This window comes from Primulina tabacum, chromosome 8 (assembly GCF_025594145.1).
Source record: "Primulina tabacum isolate GXHZ01 chromosome 8, ASM2559414v2, whole genome shotgun sequence".
Taxonomy (NCBI): Eukaryota; Viridiplantae; Streptophyta; class Magnoliopsida; order Lamiales; family Gesneriaceae; genus Primulina; species Primulina tabacum.
In genome coordinates this window covers 23183-37665 of record NC_134557.1, presented here as the reverse complement: position 1 = coordinate 37665, position 14483 = coordinate 23183, and the positions used below count along the sequence as shown (strand labels likewise).

The window sequence follows — 14483 nt, the reverse complement described above, 5'->3', positions numbered from 1 at the left end:
AAACTACCAGCATAAAAAGATATAGTGTAATAAGGAAGAAAGAGTACTGGGAATGAGTTTAGTGTAATCGGGAAATCTGGATCTCGGGCCGCTGCGACAGCGGATTGGGCCACATCGTTGGATCTGAAGCTCACATAAGCGAGACCATTGGGATCCATGCGCATTCTAGATATAGGACCGTAAATCTCGAATCTAGATTTCAGGTCCAACACCGAGCACTCGCTGGGCACACCAATCACGACCACGGTCGTCTGAGGCTTCTCTGACGTGGCGGAGGAAGAAGAATTGTCCACTTCATCCACACCGACAGTCGCGTCGAGGGGGAGAGGACGGCGGCGTTTAGGGAAGGAGCAAGGAGCGTGGCGGGAAGGGTAGGGCTTTTCTCTCTTCCGGCTGTTCATTATTTTCGGCGGGCCGTGATTTTTTTTTTTCATTTTTTATTTTTTTTTCCGGATTGTTATAGAAATGCTCTACTTTTTTATTTCTTGAGCAAAGCTGGAAAACGGGCTTCTCATCATCATTCAGGACTGGGCCCTGAGGCCCATCCATCGAACAATAGTCCGTATCCTGGCAACTCACTATAATGAAATAAAGTCATCCCAGTATCATCAATAAAATATTTTTTTACTCAAATATATCATATTTCACAATTAAATATCACACCAACCAAATATTTATGAGTCACACTGTCTTTTTAATTAATATTTTATTTTCATTTAATTGTCCATTTATATTTTACATAATAATTAAATATATTTAAATAAATAATAAAAAAATGAAAAAAAAATAATAAAAAAAGCTGCTTGCCTCGACCCACGCTTCAGTCCCAAGCTCTTCACATTGGGTCGAGGTGAAGAGCCAGCCCGACCCAAAAAAAAAGCTCGACAAAAAACAGAAGCTCGACCCATGTTGACCTAAAAAAAATCGATCAAAAAAATAAACGCGTTTCAATTACGTTTATTTCAAGAAATTTAAAAAAAATACAATATCCGGTTACAGATTTGTAACCGGGTATGTTATGGCACACAAATCAATGGTGTGCAATGGTGAATATTTAAACGGAGAAAATATTGGATGACATGGCTTGGATAATACGCATCGTTGTGGATGCCCTGAGTTTATAAATTTTGTATAACTAATAAAATAGTAATATAATATAGCGTTAGCTTATGAGCATCAAGAATTAGTTAGTTGTCTTCGTGACCATAAAAATAACAGTAATACTACACACATGTTGTATGTTTGATTACATGGAACTCTCTTCTATTTTGGGTGCGAGATAAAAACATGGAATTTGATTCAATCAAAAAATATATCTTGAGTTCGGTCGGATGAAATCAATATTGTAAACACGTTCTTCAGTCGGATAATGTCTGTATTCATCAGTAATGTGAACATAATATTTATGGAAATCTCAGTGCTTGTCAGAACGAAGTCATCGAAGGGTTGATTTCATCCTACATGTAGGGACACTACCCCCATGATAGAATCAAGGGCCCAAATTTAGCCACACATACATGGGATCCACTAATTTTTTTAAAATCGAAGCTACGGTCATCGAGGTCCTTTGTCAATTCCACGTGGCCTCTGAATAAGATGTCTTTGCTCGCAAATTTCAAGGGCTTGGACTTGTTAATTTCAATGAAGTTTACGCAAAGAACAGCCCGAGCAAAGCAATTAGATCGGCTCGGGAAGGGCGAGCCGTAAGATTTTCTGGCCGAGCTTCTCTTGGTAGTTGGTACTCGGGGGCTCACTTGGGTTCCTCGACCCGAGCTATCTATACTTTTTCAAAATTAACGTACTTTTCCGATTTTACCAGCAAGTTCTCGAAACTAGTGGGTGATTTTTTTACTAATGAATTTGAAAGATCTCTTGTCCTTAAGATCGAGATTGGAATGAAAGTGTTAATTAGTAAATATGGAGTGGCAGAGGGAACTTCTACCACCTTTGCATTGAACATTTGAATATGAGCACAAAGACTTTCATGTTTTTGTTGTTTCATACATGACAAACTTAAAGTGGTCAACATTTGCTTCTTATGCTTGCAAATATGTGTAGAAAGGTCTTGTCGAAATCTTGAAACATTCTGATACTTCCTAATTCAATTAAGTTGAACCATCGTTGTGCTGCCCTTATAAGGTATTGAGAAAGACTCGACAATTTGTGGGATTGGTGTATTGGTGTAATAGAGCAGTATTTCCTCGAATTGGGAGAGGTTCTCCCTTTCCATTATACTCCCTTATGTTGTGGAAACCTGAAATGTAGCGGGAGCTCGGCTGCTAAGACTTCAACCGAGAAAAGGACAACTCAGGGCGGTGGTGGAGGCGGGCCTCCCCGAGTCTCATGCAGACACTGCACCTCTTGCCGCAACCTTTTCATCTCTTTGGTAATTTGTTAATATGATTCAGGGGAGGATTTGGGGGTGGCTTTTCACTTTTGTCTCTGAGTCAACACTTGCTCTACTATGGACATTGATCAATGGTTACCTCCGATATATGGAATATCGGCGAAAGAAGTGGGGGGCATATTATTTCGAGTATCTTGTTCATTGTTTTTGTTATTCTCATTCTCTCATTTACCTCTCGTCCTCTTCCATGACCGATGCGTCTTTCTCATCCTCTAACAATATTATCTATGTTTCTTCAATTTCGAACAGACAACGTCAATTGATGCAACCAAAAAATATACCGAAGGTTTTGTATGATGAGCCCAATACTTCAAACGGGTTTAGCACGATCGAAAAGTAGTTCAGCTCGGATATGCATGAACAAACAAAAGTTAGAGGACACCGGAAGTGATTATGATGTAGTTTCTACAATGATTAAGTCAGTACTGAGGTTCAAGTTAAGTGTATGATAGAAAAATAGTGTTAATGAAAACAATGAGTGAATTTATAAAATTATTAGAAGTAACTGATATTTATAGAATTAGGATGAGCTAGACAGCTTATAAGAGAAGAATTCTTAGTAAGACAAGTCGGTGACTGGTGACTGACTGCTCATTCCCCTTTTAACCCCAATTAATTTATCATTTGAGTTAATCAATCAGGACACTTGACAAATTTTTTGATTGGAAGTCCAGAAACAGAGGAAACATGTACTCCGAAAAAAAAAAATTAATATATAATCGATAGATTTTTTAATCTGAGGTTATAATTAATGGTCAACGAGGTTTTTATGTTAATAATTGAGACACGTGGTAAACTGAAGTCAAATATTCTAGACAGATCGATTTATTAGAATATTTGGATTCATCTTTCCGTATAAATGTCCCATTCTCTGATAACTGACTGCTCATTCCCCTTTTACCCTCAATTAATTTATCATTTGATTTAATCAATCAGGACACTCGACAAATTTTGTTTCTTCATAATTTGATTTAAAATCCTTCAAAATTATACGTTGACGACACATGAGAAAATGGGTAGCCAAAGGTTATTATTTCTGGTATTCAAACTTTCTGCCCGTGTTCCTCGGGCAGTTCATATTTGCTTTACTTTTAAAAAAGGAGAGAGCCGATCATTTATTCCTTTATTATACATACCTTCTTTCAACTGTGAACTTGTGATTCATGATAACGTTCTTTCGATGATCTGAATATTATTTTATATGCGAGAATATCTAATAATTTTCCGAGCATGGATGTGGTCAGACAAATACAGTATTTGTTGGAGATTTGTATATCTTTCGAAGAGGAACATTTCTGGGTGGGCATACCGATGTTTTTGCCTTTCCGGGGGCGATAGTTTTTTCATTTGAAGTTCAGCTGGCATGTGATCTGGAAACCTTCAGTCATACTTTGAACTGGGTCTCCACTATTTCATCGTGTTGTTTTGGGCTTTTTTTATTGTAATTATTTTTAGTTAAGAAGTTTTTTTTTTTTTTTTTTTTTTTTTGTGGAGACGTTTATTCCGCTGTTTAAAGATTCGTAGTGTATCGATCTCTCTCTGTTTTTCTTTCTTTCTTTTTTTTTTTTCCCTTTTTTTTAAAAAAATTGATTGTAATGAGTTCTTCAAAGGTAGAAAGGATTTTGTTGCTTTAGGCGATTGGATTTCTTGAGACTGGCGGGAAAGTTCTCCTTTGTCATATTTGACGTTTTTTTTTCTGAAATATAATTGAGTTACTGTAGGAGATTTTGTAGGATTTTTAGAGGTAATGAAACTGGAGTTGAGGGCCTATTTGCCGTGTAATAATCAAGAGGCTGGGTGGTAGGGATTCTGGAAATATTTTCATGGTTATCAGGTTTTAGAAGATGGGACTGAAGGGGGATGCCGTAAAGGTGGAGTCTTGGGATGCGAAGAAATCAAAGGGGACTAAGAAAAAAGATGGTGATGTTGATGGTGTGGAGGAGACTGGCTGCTGGATTAATGTGAGATTTATTCGTAGCTGTATTTATTCAAGATCTAAAGTTGACAACTCTGTAGTGGTATCAGCACTCATGGTAATCCCTTCCCCCTTCTTCCATAATTTTGTCTGCATTTTGTATTTTTGTGTCCACTTTCGTGTTGCTCATATGTTCTTGATATCAAAGTTTTATAAATTGCTTTCTGTTGATGTTCAAGTTGTGAAAGAGGAGGATCGGCGATTGCTTGTTGGTCCCACATGAAAAAAATTGAAAGTTTTGCTTTGCCCTCCAGAACAAATTAAGATCATGTGTGATTTCTATATGAGCAATTTTTATTGACTAATGTGAGAACGTGATGTTGTTTGTTAAACTGGCTTATGCAAAATGGAGCCTACAAGAGGCTGCCTCAACCAGATAGACAATCATCTGAATTCTGAATTAGTTGAAGCAACATTTAGCATCTGATAAACCCAACCATGAATGGGACATTTACTTGTCTGATTCTTTGTCTTGCTAGTTAGAGGGACAGGTTTCAATAATGGCATCATAAGTCGAGTGGTTGAAGATTTTGATAGTTATATTTAGGTGTGAAAATTTGTTTAAACCACCATTTATTAAAGTGTTTCTGTAAGAACTTGCTGAAGCATCAGCTAGGCTGCTAGACTTTGAAAACAAGTTCGTAATATTTGCATCTGATTTCGTGGGATGCAGTCATTGCATGAAAAGGCTGCATTCTAGATCAGTCACATGAAACTCTATTAGGAGGTTGGTGAATCAATTCATGAATAATTATCTTGACTTCAAGTTGAGTGCAAGAGACATGCTGCATCTCTTCAAGTTTTCCTTTAATCCTTTGAAAATATCGCTGTGCACTATGTTGATGATTTCATCTGACTCTTTTGAATTTATGTTTACCCAATTTTGTTCAGTAAGTTAATCATATAAGACACCTTGGACTTTTCAAATAATTTACTATGTTGGTCTTCTCATCTATTATTTCGTGGTGCATTTAACCAGAAAGTAAATCCACAAAAGGGACCAGCAGATGACCAACCAGCTTGCTCCCATAATCCCGTCCACCACCACAAGCAACGGCGAAAGCACTTCTTCAACATCCAAACCTGAAGATGAACTTAACATCTCTTCCCGGCTTCGGAAATTTACCTTAATGACCTTAAGTTGGCAACAAGAAACTTAGACCAGAATCCCTTCTTGGAGAAGGGGGATTTGGCTGTGTATTTAAGGGCTGGATAGAAGAGATGGTACTGCACCAGTCAAACCAGGGACAGGACTTACGGTTGCTGTCAAGACCCTAAATCACGATGGGCTTCAGGGTCACAACGAATGGCTGGTTGGATAGTGTCTTATTTCGATTTTTCTTAAAGTATCCCTTTCATGGTTTTCTTACGTCATTCTGGATTCTTCTAAATTTTGTGTTATCATTTGACAGGCTGAAGTAAATTTTCTTGGGGACCTTGTGCATCCTAATTTGGTAAAATTGATCGGTTACTGTATTGAAGATGATCAGAGGCTGTTAGTTTATGAGTTCATGCCTAGAGGAAGCTTGGAGAATCACCTTTTCAGAAGTATTCCCCTGGTTTCTTTGCATTTGCACTTATTATATTTGATTTCTTTGTTTGTAGAGTGTGGTTGCAAATCTCAAAACCGAGTAATGTATAACTTGTTTTGTGATACAGTGCAATTTCTTGTAATCTAACAACGATAATTCTTGTAGGATCACTCCTTCTTCCGTGGTCTATCAGGATGAAAATTGCTCTAGGTGCTGCCAAGGGTCTTACTTTTCTTCACGAGGAAGCAGAAAGGCCTGTGATATATCGTGATTTTAAGACGTCAAACATTCTGTTAGATGCTGTATGGACTCAGAACTTGTGAACCTTGATTTTTCTAAAAATGCAGTCTTGCTCAATAATTTACTTAATGTAATTGTGTGTGTGATTTTTATTTGATCGTCCTAACTTCTTCCAGGAATATAATGCCACACTCTCTGATTTTGGACTTGCAAAAGATGCGCCCGATGAAGGGAAAACTCATGTTTCCACTCGTGTTATGGGCACCTATGGTTATGCAGCCCCAGAATATGTGATGACAGGTAAACGTGCATGTTGGGGTGTGAACGAATTGAGTTGGATCGAATATGAAGAAAATTGAGGTTCAAATTAGATATATTCGAGTTCGATTTGAAGCTTGATCAGTGCAAAATTTATAACTCGAATTCGGCTCAAAAGATTAAAACATGTTTTTAAGCTACTCGAACTATTGTTCGAAAATAAATATTAGAAATGTTCGAAATATATTTAATTAACATATGGTTATATTATATTAATAAAATATAGAAACTCGCTGGACAGAACTATTGTTCGAACATAAATATTGAAATATTCGAAATATATTTAATTAATATATAATTATGTTATATTAATAAAATATTGAAACTCACGAGCTTCTCGCGAGCTTTCGAACAAAATAATTGATCTCAAGTCCGACTTGAAAAAATTAGAATATGTTTGAGTTATGCCAAAATTCAGTAATTTCAAATACAAATAATGGGGATTTGTGGTTTTGTCTGTGATGTTTCATAGAAACTTTTTTTAACCAGGGGAATAGATTGTTCATAGATAAACGGGTGGATGGAAGTGGGAAGGGTTATTTGATGCCATCAATACTCAAGCATGCAAAATCGTAATTTCTTCAGGATACAGAAAATCGGTCTCTTTTGTTTAATGTAGTTCCTGTCCCTGTGTGTTGCAGGGCATCTTACATCAAAAAGCGATGTGTATAGCTTTGGTGTTGTTCTTCTTGAAATGCTCACAGGCAGAAGATCAGTGGACAAGAACCGGCCTAATGGGGAACATAACCTTGTAGAATGGGCTAGGCCTCATCTAGGTGAAAGGAGACAGTTTTATCGTATGATAGATCCCCGTCTTGAAGGTCATTTTTCTATTAAAGGTGCCCAGAAAGCTGCGCAAATAGCTGCTCGGTGCCTCAGTCGGGATCCCAAAGTTAGGCCGCTAATGAGTGAAGTAGTTGAAGCTCTAAAGCCGTTACCAAACCTCAAAGACATGGCTAGTTCATCTTACTATTTTCAAACGGTTCAAGTTGACGGGGTCGGTTCTAGCCCGAATAGTAAAAAGGAGCTTCGAACGCAAGGGTCTATTTCAAGAAACGACCAGCAACACCCAAGAAGACTATCGATACCGAATAGTTCTCATGCTTCACCGTTTCATCAGTCTGCTCAGAACTCACCAAAAACAAATGGTAAATCATAAGATTCGGTTGGTTGAAATGTGTTTATTGTTTCTCTGCCATTCTTTAACACACCGACGGATTTGGATATATTTTGTTTGTCCATAGTCGAATTCCTAAAAAGAAAACGTTGTCCACATATTGTTGTAATCTGATGTTTTGAGGGGCAAACTCCGACATGGAAGGATGTCATGTTAACTGAGTCGAAGTTGGAGAAAAATATGTGTTAATCTCCCCTTCTTGCCTTGCTCTCCGTCGGGTTGGTCCTGCAAAAACATATAGGTTGCATTTGGAAAGATAGAAATTCAAATCCATCCATTTCAAATTTATTTTTGTAGTTTTCGAGAATCAATATCATAAATTTCAAATCTGTATTTGTATGTTTGAATAAGTTATGTTGGGATCGATGAATTTCAAAAATATTTTTGTAGATTTAGATAAGTAATATCATAACATAAATTTTCATGTTTATGTAGTGTTGTGTGTTAATTTGGATGAATTTCAAGTTCATCCAATAATTGAAATATTTGAAGTTCATTCTACTTTAGGTAATCTATGTTTAAATAAGCAATATATGAATTTAATATTTCATCAATTAATTCATTGTTGACAATAAAACTATAATAAAAAGCTATGATTTCAAATATCTCTTATAATACGATCATAATGTTGCATGTTAATTGTGAGGGTATGTTATCTTAATAATGATTTATTATCACATAATAATGATTATTTGATATACAATGGAAAAGTGAGTTAAAAATTTTGCTATTCAGACTATAAAATATTTGACACGACGTTCCCGTAAAGAGCAAGTCTCTTGTGAGACGGTCTCACGAATATTTATATGTGATACAGGTCAACTCTACCGATATTCACTATAAAAAGTAATATTCTTAGCATAAAAAGTAATATTTTTTCATGTATGACCCAAATAAGATATCCATCTCACAAAATACGATATGTGAGACCGTCTCACACAATTTTTTCTTCTCGTAAATAGGACACACCAGAAAATTCACATATTCAAAATAAATCAACGAGCTCTCAACAAACTCAAACACATAAACAAGTGTCGATCAAGCATAATCACGATATAAGCAAAATAAAATTATCATAGAACCGACAATGCTCGATAATAACAAAATTCAATCCTCAAAATACTCCATCATACAGCTACTTGAGGCATACATCGGTAAAAGTACAACTTTATGATATATACATATACTATCTGGAAAACGACACCACAACATAATACCTAGATATAGTTGAGCTCGTTCTTAAAGAGCTCTGATACTTCTTGATGCTTCATTTCGAGCATATGAAGTCGAACCACATGTACCACCAGTCATGTTCACACATAAAATACACGAGAACTCCCTTTCGGGGGGTTCAAAAATTTAGTACGAGACATCATGAAACTACAAAATATGACGTAAAAAAGCAATGATTATATGGGTGGATGCAATGCATGAACAAGTACAAGATACAAAATATCTGAAGTCAAATGATCGAAAATAAAAAATCAAACATAATATGATTGAATTGGTCCATGCCTCAGCGGACCGTGTAAAAAAGCAATGATTATATGGGTGGATGCAATGCATGAACAAGTACAAGATACAAAATATCTGAAGTCAAATGATCGAAAATCAAAAATCAAACATAATATGATTGAATTGGTCCATGCCTCAGCGAACCGTGACCGGAAATACGACTAGGGGTGAGCATTCGGTCGGTTCGATTACCGATCGAATCGAATTAGCCATAACCGAACCGAACAGAAATATTTATCCATAACCGAGCCAACCGAATTAATTTTCATAAACGATGAAAACAGAACCGAATTAAAATCGGTTAATTCGGTCGAATTAACCAATTAACTTTAAAAAAAATTTGAGATTTAACTTTAATTATATATGTAATTTTTCTTGAATCCTACAGTCTACACAAATGCATAAAAATATAAAATACACACATCACACATGTATAAATTTTGTTTGAATACAATTAATACATGTTTTTTTATAAAATAACATAACATGAGCGGACATCGTCTCGATTGGTGATGAGAGATGGGTGGGCGGTGGATGAAGTCAAGAGTGGAGAATAAAGAAGTGAGAACGAGAAAGCCATGGCATTTAAAATTAGATTGAAATTAGGGTTGATTTTAAAATTAAAAATTTAATTATATATAAAAATTGATAAATAATAAAAATTTCTTAAATAATAGTATTTATTATATCGGTTAATTCGGTTAACCGATTTCAAAATTTTGAAAAACGTAACCGAACAGAATTAACCGATACAACCGAATTTTTTTACTTTGAAAACTGAATTTCTGAAATAACCAAATCGAATTTCCGAATTCGCTCGGTTCGGTCTGTGAATTCGGTTTAACCGAAATCTTGTTCACCCCTAGATATGATTTCACCTCAATGCCAGCAACTACTTAAACCGGACCGAATTGAGGATGTCCAAAAATCTCTAACACACGATATACTATCGTATAACGGATCTCAACCGAGATATAAAAAGATATCAATGATAGATAAACTCAATATGATAAGTTCGATGATATTGATGTGTCTAACTAAAATAAAAATGCGTGTGGACCACGGTCGTAGCCAGAATTTTATGTTAGAGTGAGCTGAACTAGACACAAAATATAGATTTTTATAGAAAAAAATTGAGCACTAAGAATTCAATATATCAAGATACATAATAAATTCAATATATCAAGCATATAATGTTTTAATTAAGTGCAAAAAATGCCAAAAAACAACTAGTAATATAATACAGTTTTTAATCATGTTATTCTAGTTTTATTACATTTTTCCAATAGACTTCTTATTTAACTTAATGCAAAAATTTGTGTGAGACGCTCTCAATGATTATATTTTGTGAGACAGATATCTTATTTGGGTCGTCCATGAAAAAGTATTAATTTTTATGCTAAGACTATTACTTTTTACTGTGAATATCGATAGGGTTGACTCGTCTCACAGATAAAGATTCGTGAGACGATTTCATAAGAGACCTACTCTTTTAAATTTCTCATTTTAAAATAATTAATCTATATTATTACCAAATAAAAGATAACTATCATCGATTTTTATATTAATTAGGATGTATTTCAAGTTCACTCAATGATAGTGACATTTGAAATTCATTTTATTTTACGTAACTAATGTATAAATAAATACTATATGAATTAAAAAAATTTCATCTATTGTTTTATTATTAACAATGAAACAATAATCGAAATCCATAATTTTTAAATACATCCAATCAAACGCAATCTAAAGGAAAACGAAGTGTCTTTATTACTTGATATTAGTATTTTTGGTATATCAAAAATTAAATTATGACCAACAAGAGTAAAATTAATTTTTCATAAATATATATATATATATATATAGTATAAATATATGAGTTGAAAGGATTGTAACGGTCTTTCTTGATATCCTTCATTGTGTAATATCCTTTAAAACAATTATATTTTCAAATCTTATATATATCCTCATCAGTTTAATTTTTTTAAAATATTTTTCTAGTTCGAACAAATGTTATACATACATTTAAGAAACCATATTGTTAAAATCACCACCGTTACATACATTCAAATCACTATTCAATAAAAAGGAAAGTTAATTGACATATCGATGAATATGTAGCACGTGGGATCACTTCATATTGTTAAAGAGTCTAGCTTTAACAATTTCTGCACCGATTGATGAAAGCCTAAAATCTTAACAACCGGAAGGTATATAAAAAGGAACAAACTGAAAGATAAACTGTGGAAACTTGTGAAATAACCAGTAAAAATGGGTTTGTCAAGTTTGTGCCACCAGCATGAATTATTTATACAAACCAAAGCCACACCAAATACAAGAATAAAACCAAGACAGCAGACGAATTCAAATCTTGATAGAAAAAACAGGGCAATGCCCAGAATCAATATTATCTACTTTATTTCCTGCTCCGTCACTAAAAGAAAATGTCGCCAACCATTTACCGGAAATTCTCGATCTCACGGTTTAAGTGCTACAGCAAGTCCAATTTTCGCGCTTTTCTCTATAGCCCGGGTGTCCACTTCACCAGAGATGGTGATGAGAGATCTAGGACGCCATTCATGTTGTATGAGAGCACTTGCCTTGCCATAGTTGTTGACTCGAGCTTTCACCAAAGTGAGTGGATCGAGTAAATGCTGAATGCCAATGGCAAGGGTATTTTCATTGCTTGAAAAGCTGTGGATCAATTCTGCTCCGACTGCAGTATTGGTTAATGGGCTTACAGTGTGGAAGTAGGATGCTGCAAGTGTTTCACCTTTATCGTTTCTGTGGAAGAAGCAATGCCAGCAAAGGAAATAAGATGATTCAAAATATTGATCTCAGTGCTCACAATTCTAAACATGACATCCCGCAATTCCATACTAATCATGGCAAATACAAGATTTTCCAGTTCTAAGAAAAGCTAGAGTTAAAAGCTGACGGAGGATCCCGGTCCAATTTTATCCTAAAATCTGTTAATTTAGTATGTTTTGTTAATTGATAGATGCTCACAGTATCAAGGATGCTATTAAGTCAGGAGTCGTGAAACTAGCTCCAGCATTGCATTTTGTAAAGTTTCCAGTAGCGGTGTCGAATGATATATCAGTCCCAAAAGCAGCCTGGTGATTTCCAACAACACCAGAGAAGTTGACCAAAGGTTTTGCAGTGAGACCAAGGCTGGTACTTATTCCTGCATACTCATGTAAATACCGAAGTTCCACCTGTCAACCGAATTACCAAATCATTAGATGACCAAAACCCAATCCACGTGCGTGAGTATACCATCCAAAAAAGTGATTGATCGAAAAGAAATTTCACAAGTTCTAATGAACAGAAAGAGGAGAGAAAATTTAAGCTATCACAGACAGAAGATAAAAATACCTTGCCAGATTTTTGGTCTGGAGCAACAAAGCTAAAGATAGCCTTCACTCCAGGAGCAGGTTCATCCACACTGATAGTCGTGAAAACCTTCATAACCAGAAGCCTTTAGTCAAATGTCAAAAATCAATAGGTTTTGTTGGTGAAATCATCCCAATCTACAGAATTAAAATACTGACACTAATCTAGCCACTTCTGATTGCATAATTCTATATATTGCTTTTGACAAAATGCAAAGCTACAAATTACAAAAGACGCTAATGATAAAGTGGGACCTGAGAGATAATACATCTAAAGCATACAACGAAAGAAAAGAGTGCTGCAAGAATGTACTTTCATCGTAGTACAGTTTGCATAAAGAGAATGATTTTAAACGTTGCGTGAAGCATTCCAGTCAAGTACATAAAGACAATCAGACCCTACTAATCAACAAAAATCAAGAAAACTTTATAGATATCACATGTCAAGAAATCACGAGCCCACAAGCTATCTGTGGAATTTAGAGCAAGGGACTAACTCGTTTATCCCATCAAAGCACATACTAAAAGTGAAATAAAAAATCTCCAGACAGCAAGATGACTCACATTAGAATTAGTGTCAACTTTCACATCAGTAGTGATGTTCTTGTTCTTCAACTGCGTGTTAACATCAGCCAAAAACAACTCACCTTTCTTCGTCCCAGATGACGTAATGGCCTGTGGAGTCAAAGCCAAATTAAACAATCAGACATCTCAACAGTGAAATCCAAATACGCCAATCATTGACGCCCACGATGGAAAGAAAGGCATCGTAATGGCAATCTTGATGACACCACACATTCCATGATGTCCTAACTAGGCATTGCAGACTTTGAAAACACTTCTAGTTGCACGGCAGTTTTAAAGAAAAAATAAGTTTAGGTTGTAACCATAATAAATTACTCTTCAAGGTAACTGTATATAGATATATAGAACATTAAGCTTCTCAACACGATAAACAATCACCATCTATACAAGTAATCCAAATTTAAAGAGCAAAACAAATATCATTAAAAAATTAAAAGACTAGGCTAATGATTCGAGTAAAAGACGAGAAATAATTATAAGATATCTTTCCAGTCAAGTACAATCAAATAGGCTACCGTAAGCTGAAGCTCACTTCATCAATCCGTTATCATCAGAACCATTTTCTTTTCTTCTCTTTGACACAATAAATCAATCTAAAGATCTCGGGGGAGGAAAAAGATGAAGAATTCAGAATACTAACCACCCCGTTTGAAGTATAGGTAGTTAGAGTAAACTTTTGGTCACCCTGGTAATCCTTGTAAAGAAGATCTGTGAGGAGCCCACAAATCACATGAATCAATAGAAGAGCTCAGCTAACAGACAAAAAGAAAAGAAATCAAGTATCACACACTGATATACGAAGAAGAATCATGAAAAGTGGTTACCTCTGGCTGTCTTGCCAATGTCGGAGTAAAGGCCTGGACCCCTAACAAACACCATTTTCTCCTTTCTTCGCTGAGAGAGAACACCGTCGCGCTTTGGCCTAGGATACATCGGCTGATAAAAGAAATTTGTGACCGTATTTTATTCCGACGGATTATCTCCACCGTTGGATCATTCTTCTACACAAATTGGACCCAAATATTGGACTTTTTCTTGATCACAATTTCGGTTTCTATAAAATATTGGAGTATTCATTCATATTTTGATAAATTACAAAACTTTCCTCAAAATTTATGTATTTGTGAATATTTCAATATCGAAAAACCAAAATTAAACGAAACTAAAAAAATTATCAAAAGAATATGCAAATAATGATGGTGGAATATGCTGTTTTCAGATTATTAGCCCAAATATATTGATGGCCCAAAAGATCCATGAGGCCCAAATTAGGAAAAATGCTTGATGTCAATTGGAATCACGATATTATTTATTATTTGTTTAGTAGATTCTTATATAT

The 14483-nt window shown here is 35.2% G+C and overlaps 1 protein-coding gene and 1 pseudogene across 1 annotated transcript; one reads left to right on the top strand and one right to left on the bottom strand.

Annotated features, from left to right (window-relative positions):
* The first annotated feature begins 4251 nt into the window (after window positions 1-4251).
* LOC142554251 (serine/threonine-protein kinase PBL34-like) lies at window positions 4252-7921 on the top strand (annotated as a pseudogene).
* A 3473-nt stretch (window positions 7922-11394) lies between these two features.
* LOC142552580 (mitochondrial outer membrane protein porin of 36 kDa-like) lies at window positions 11395-14173 on the bottom strand. Its single transcript, XM_075662263.1, has 6 exons — window positions 13969-14173; window positions 13785-13852; window positions 13124-13234; window positions 12543-12629; window positions 12174-12382; window positions 11395-11948 (listed from the first exon to the last, which is right to left on the bottom strand). The coding sequence occupies exons 1-6, from the start codon at window positions 14075-14077 to the stop codon at window positions 11642-11644; spliced, it is 891 nt and encodes a 296-aa protein (XP_075518378.1). The 5' UTR covers window positions 14078-14173; the 3' UTR covers window positions 11395-11641.
* Window positions 14174-14483: the final 310 nt, after the last annotated feature.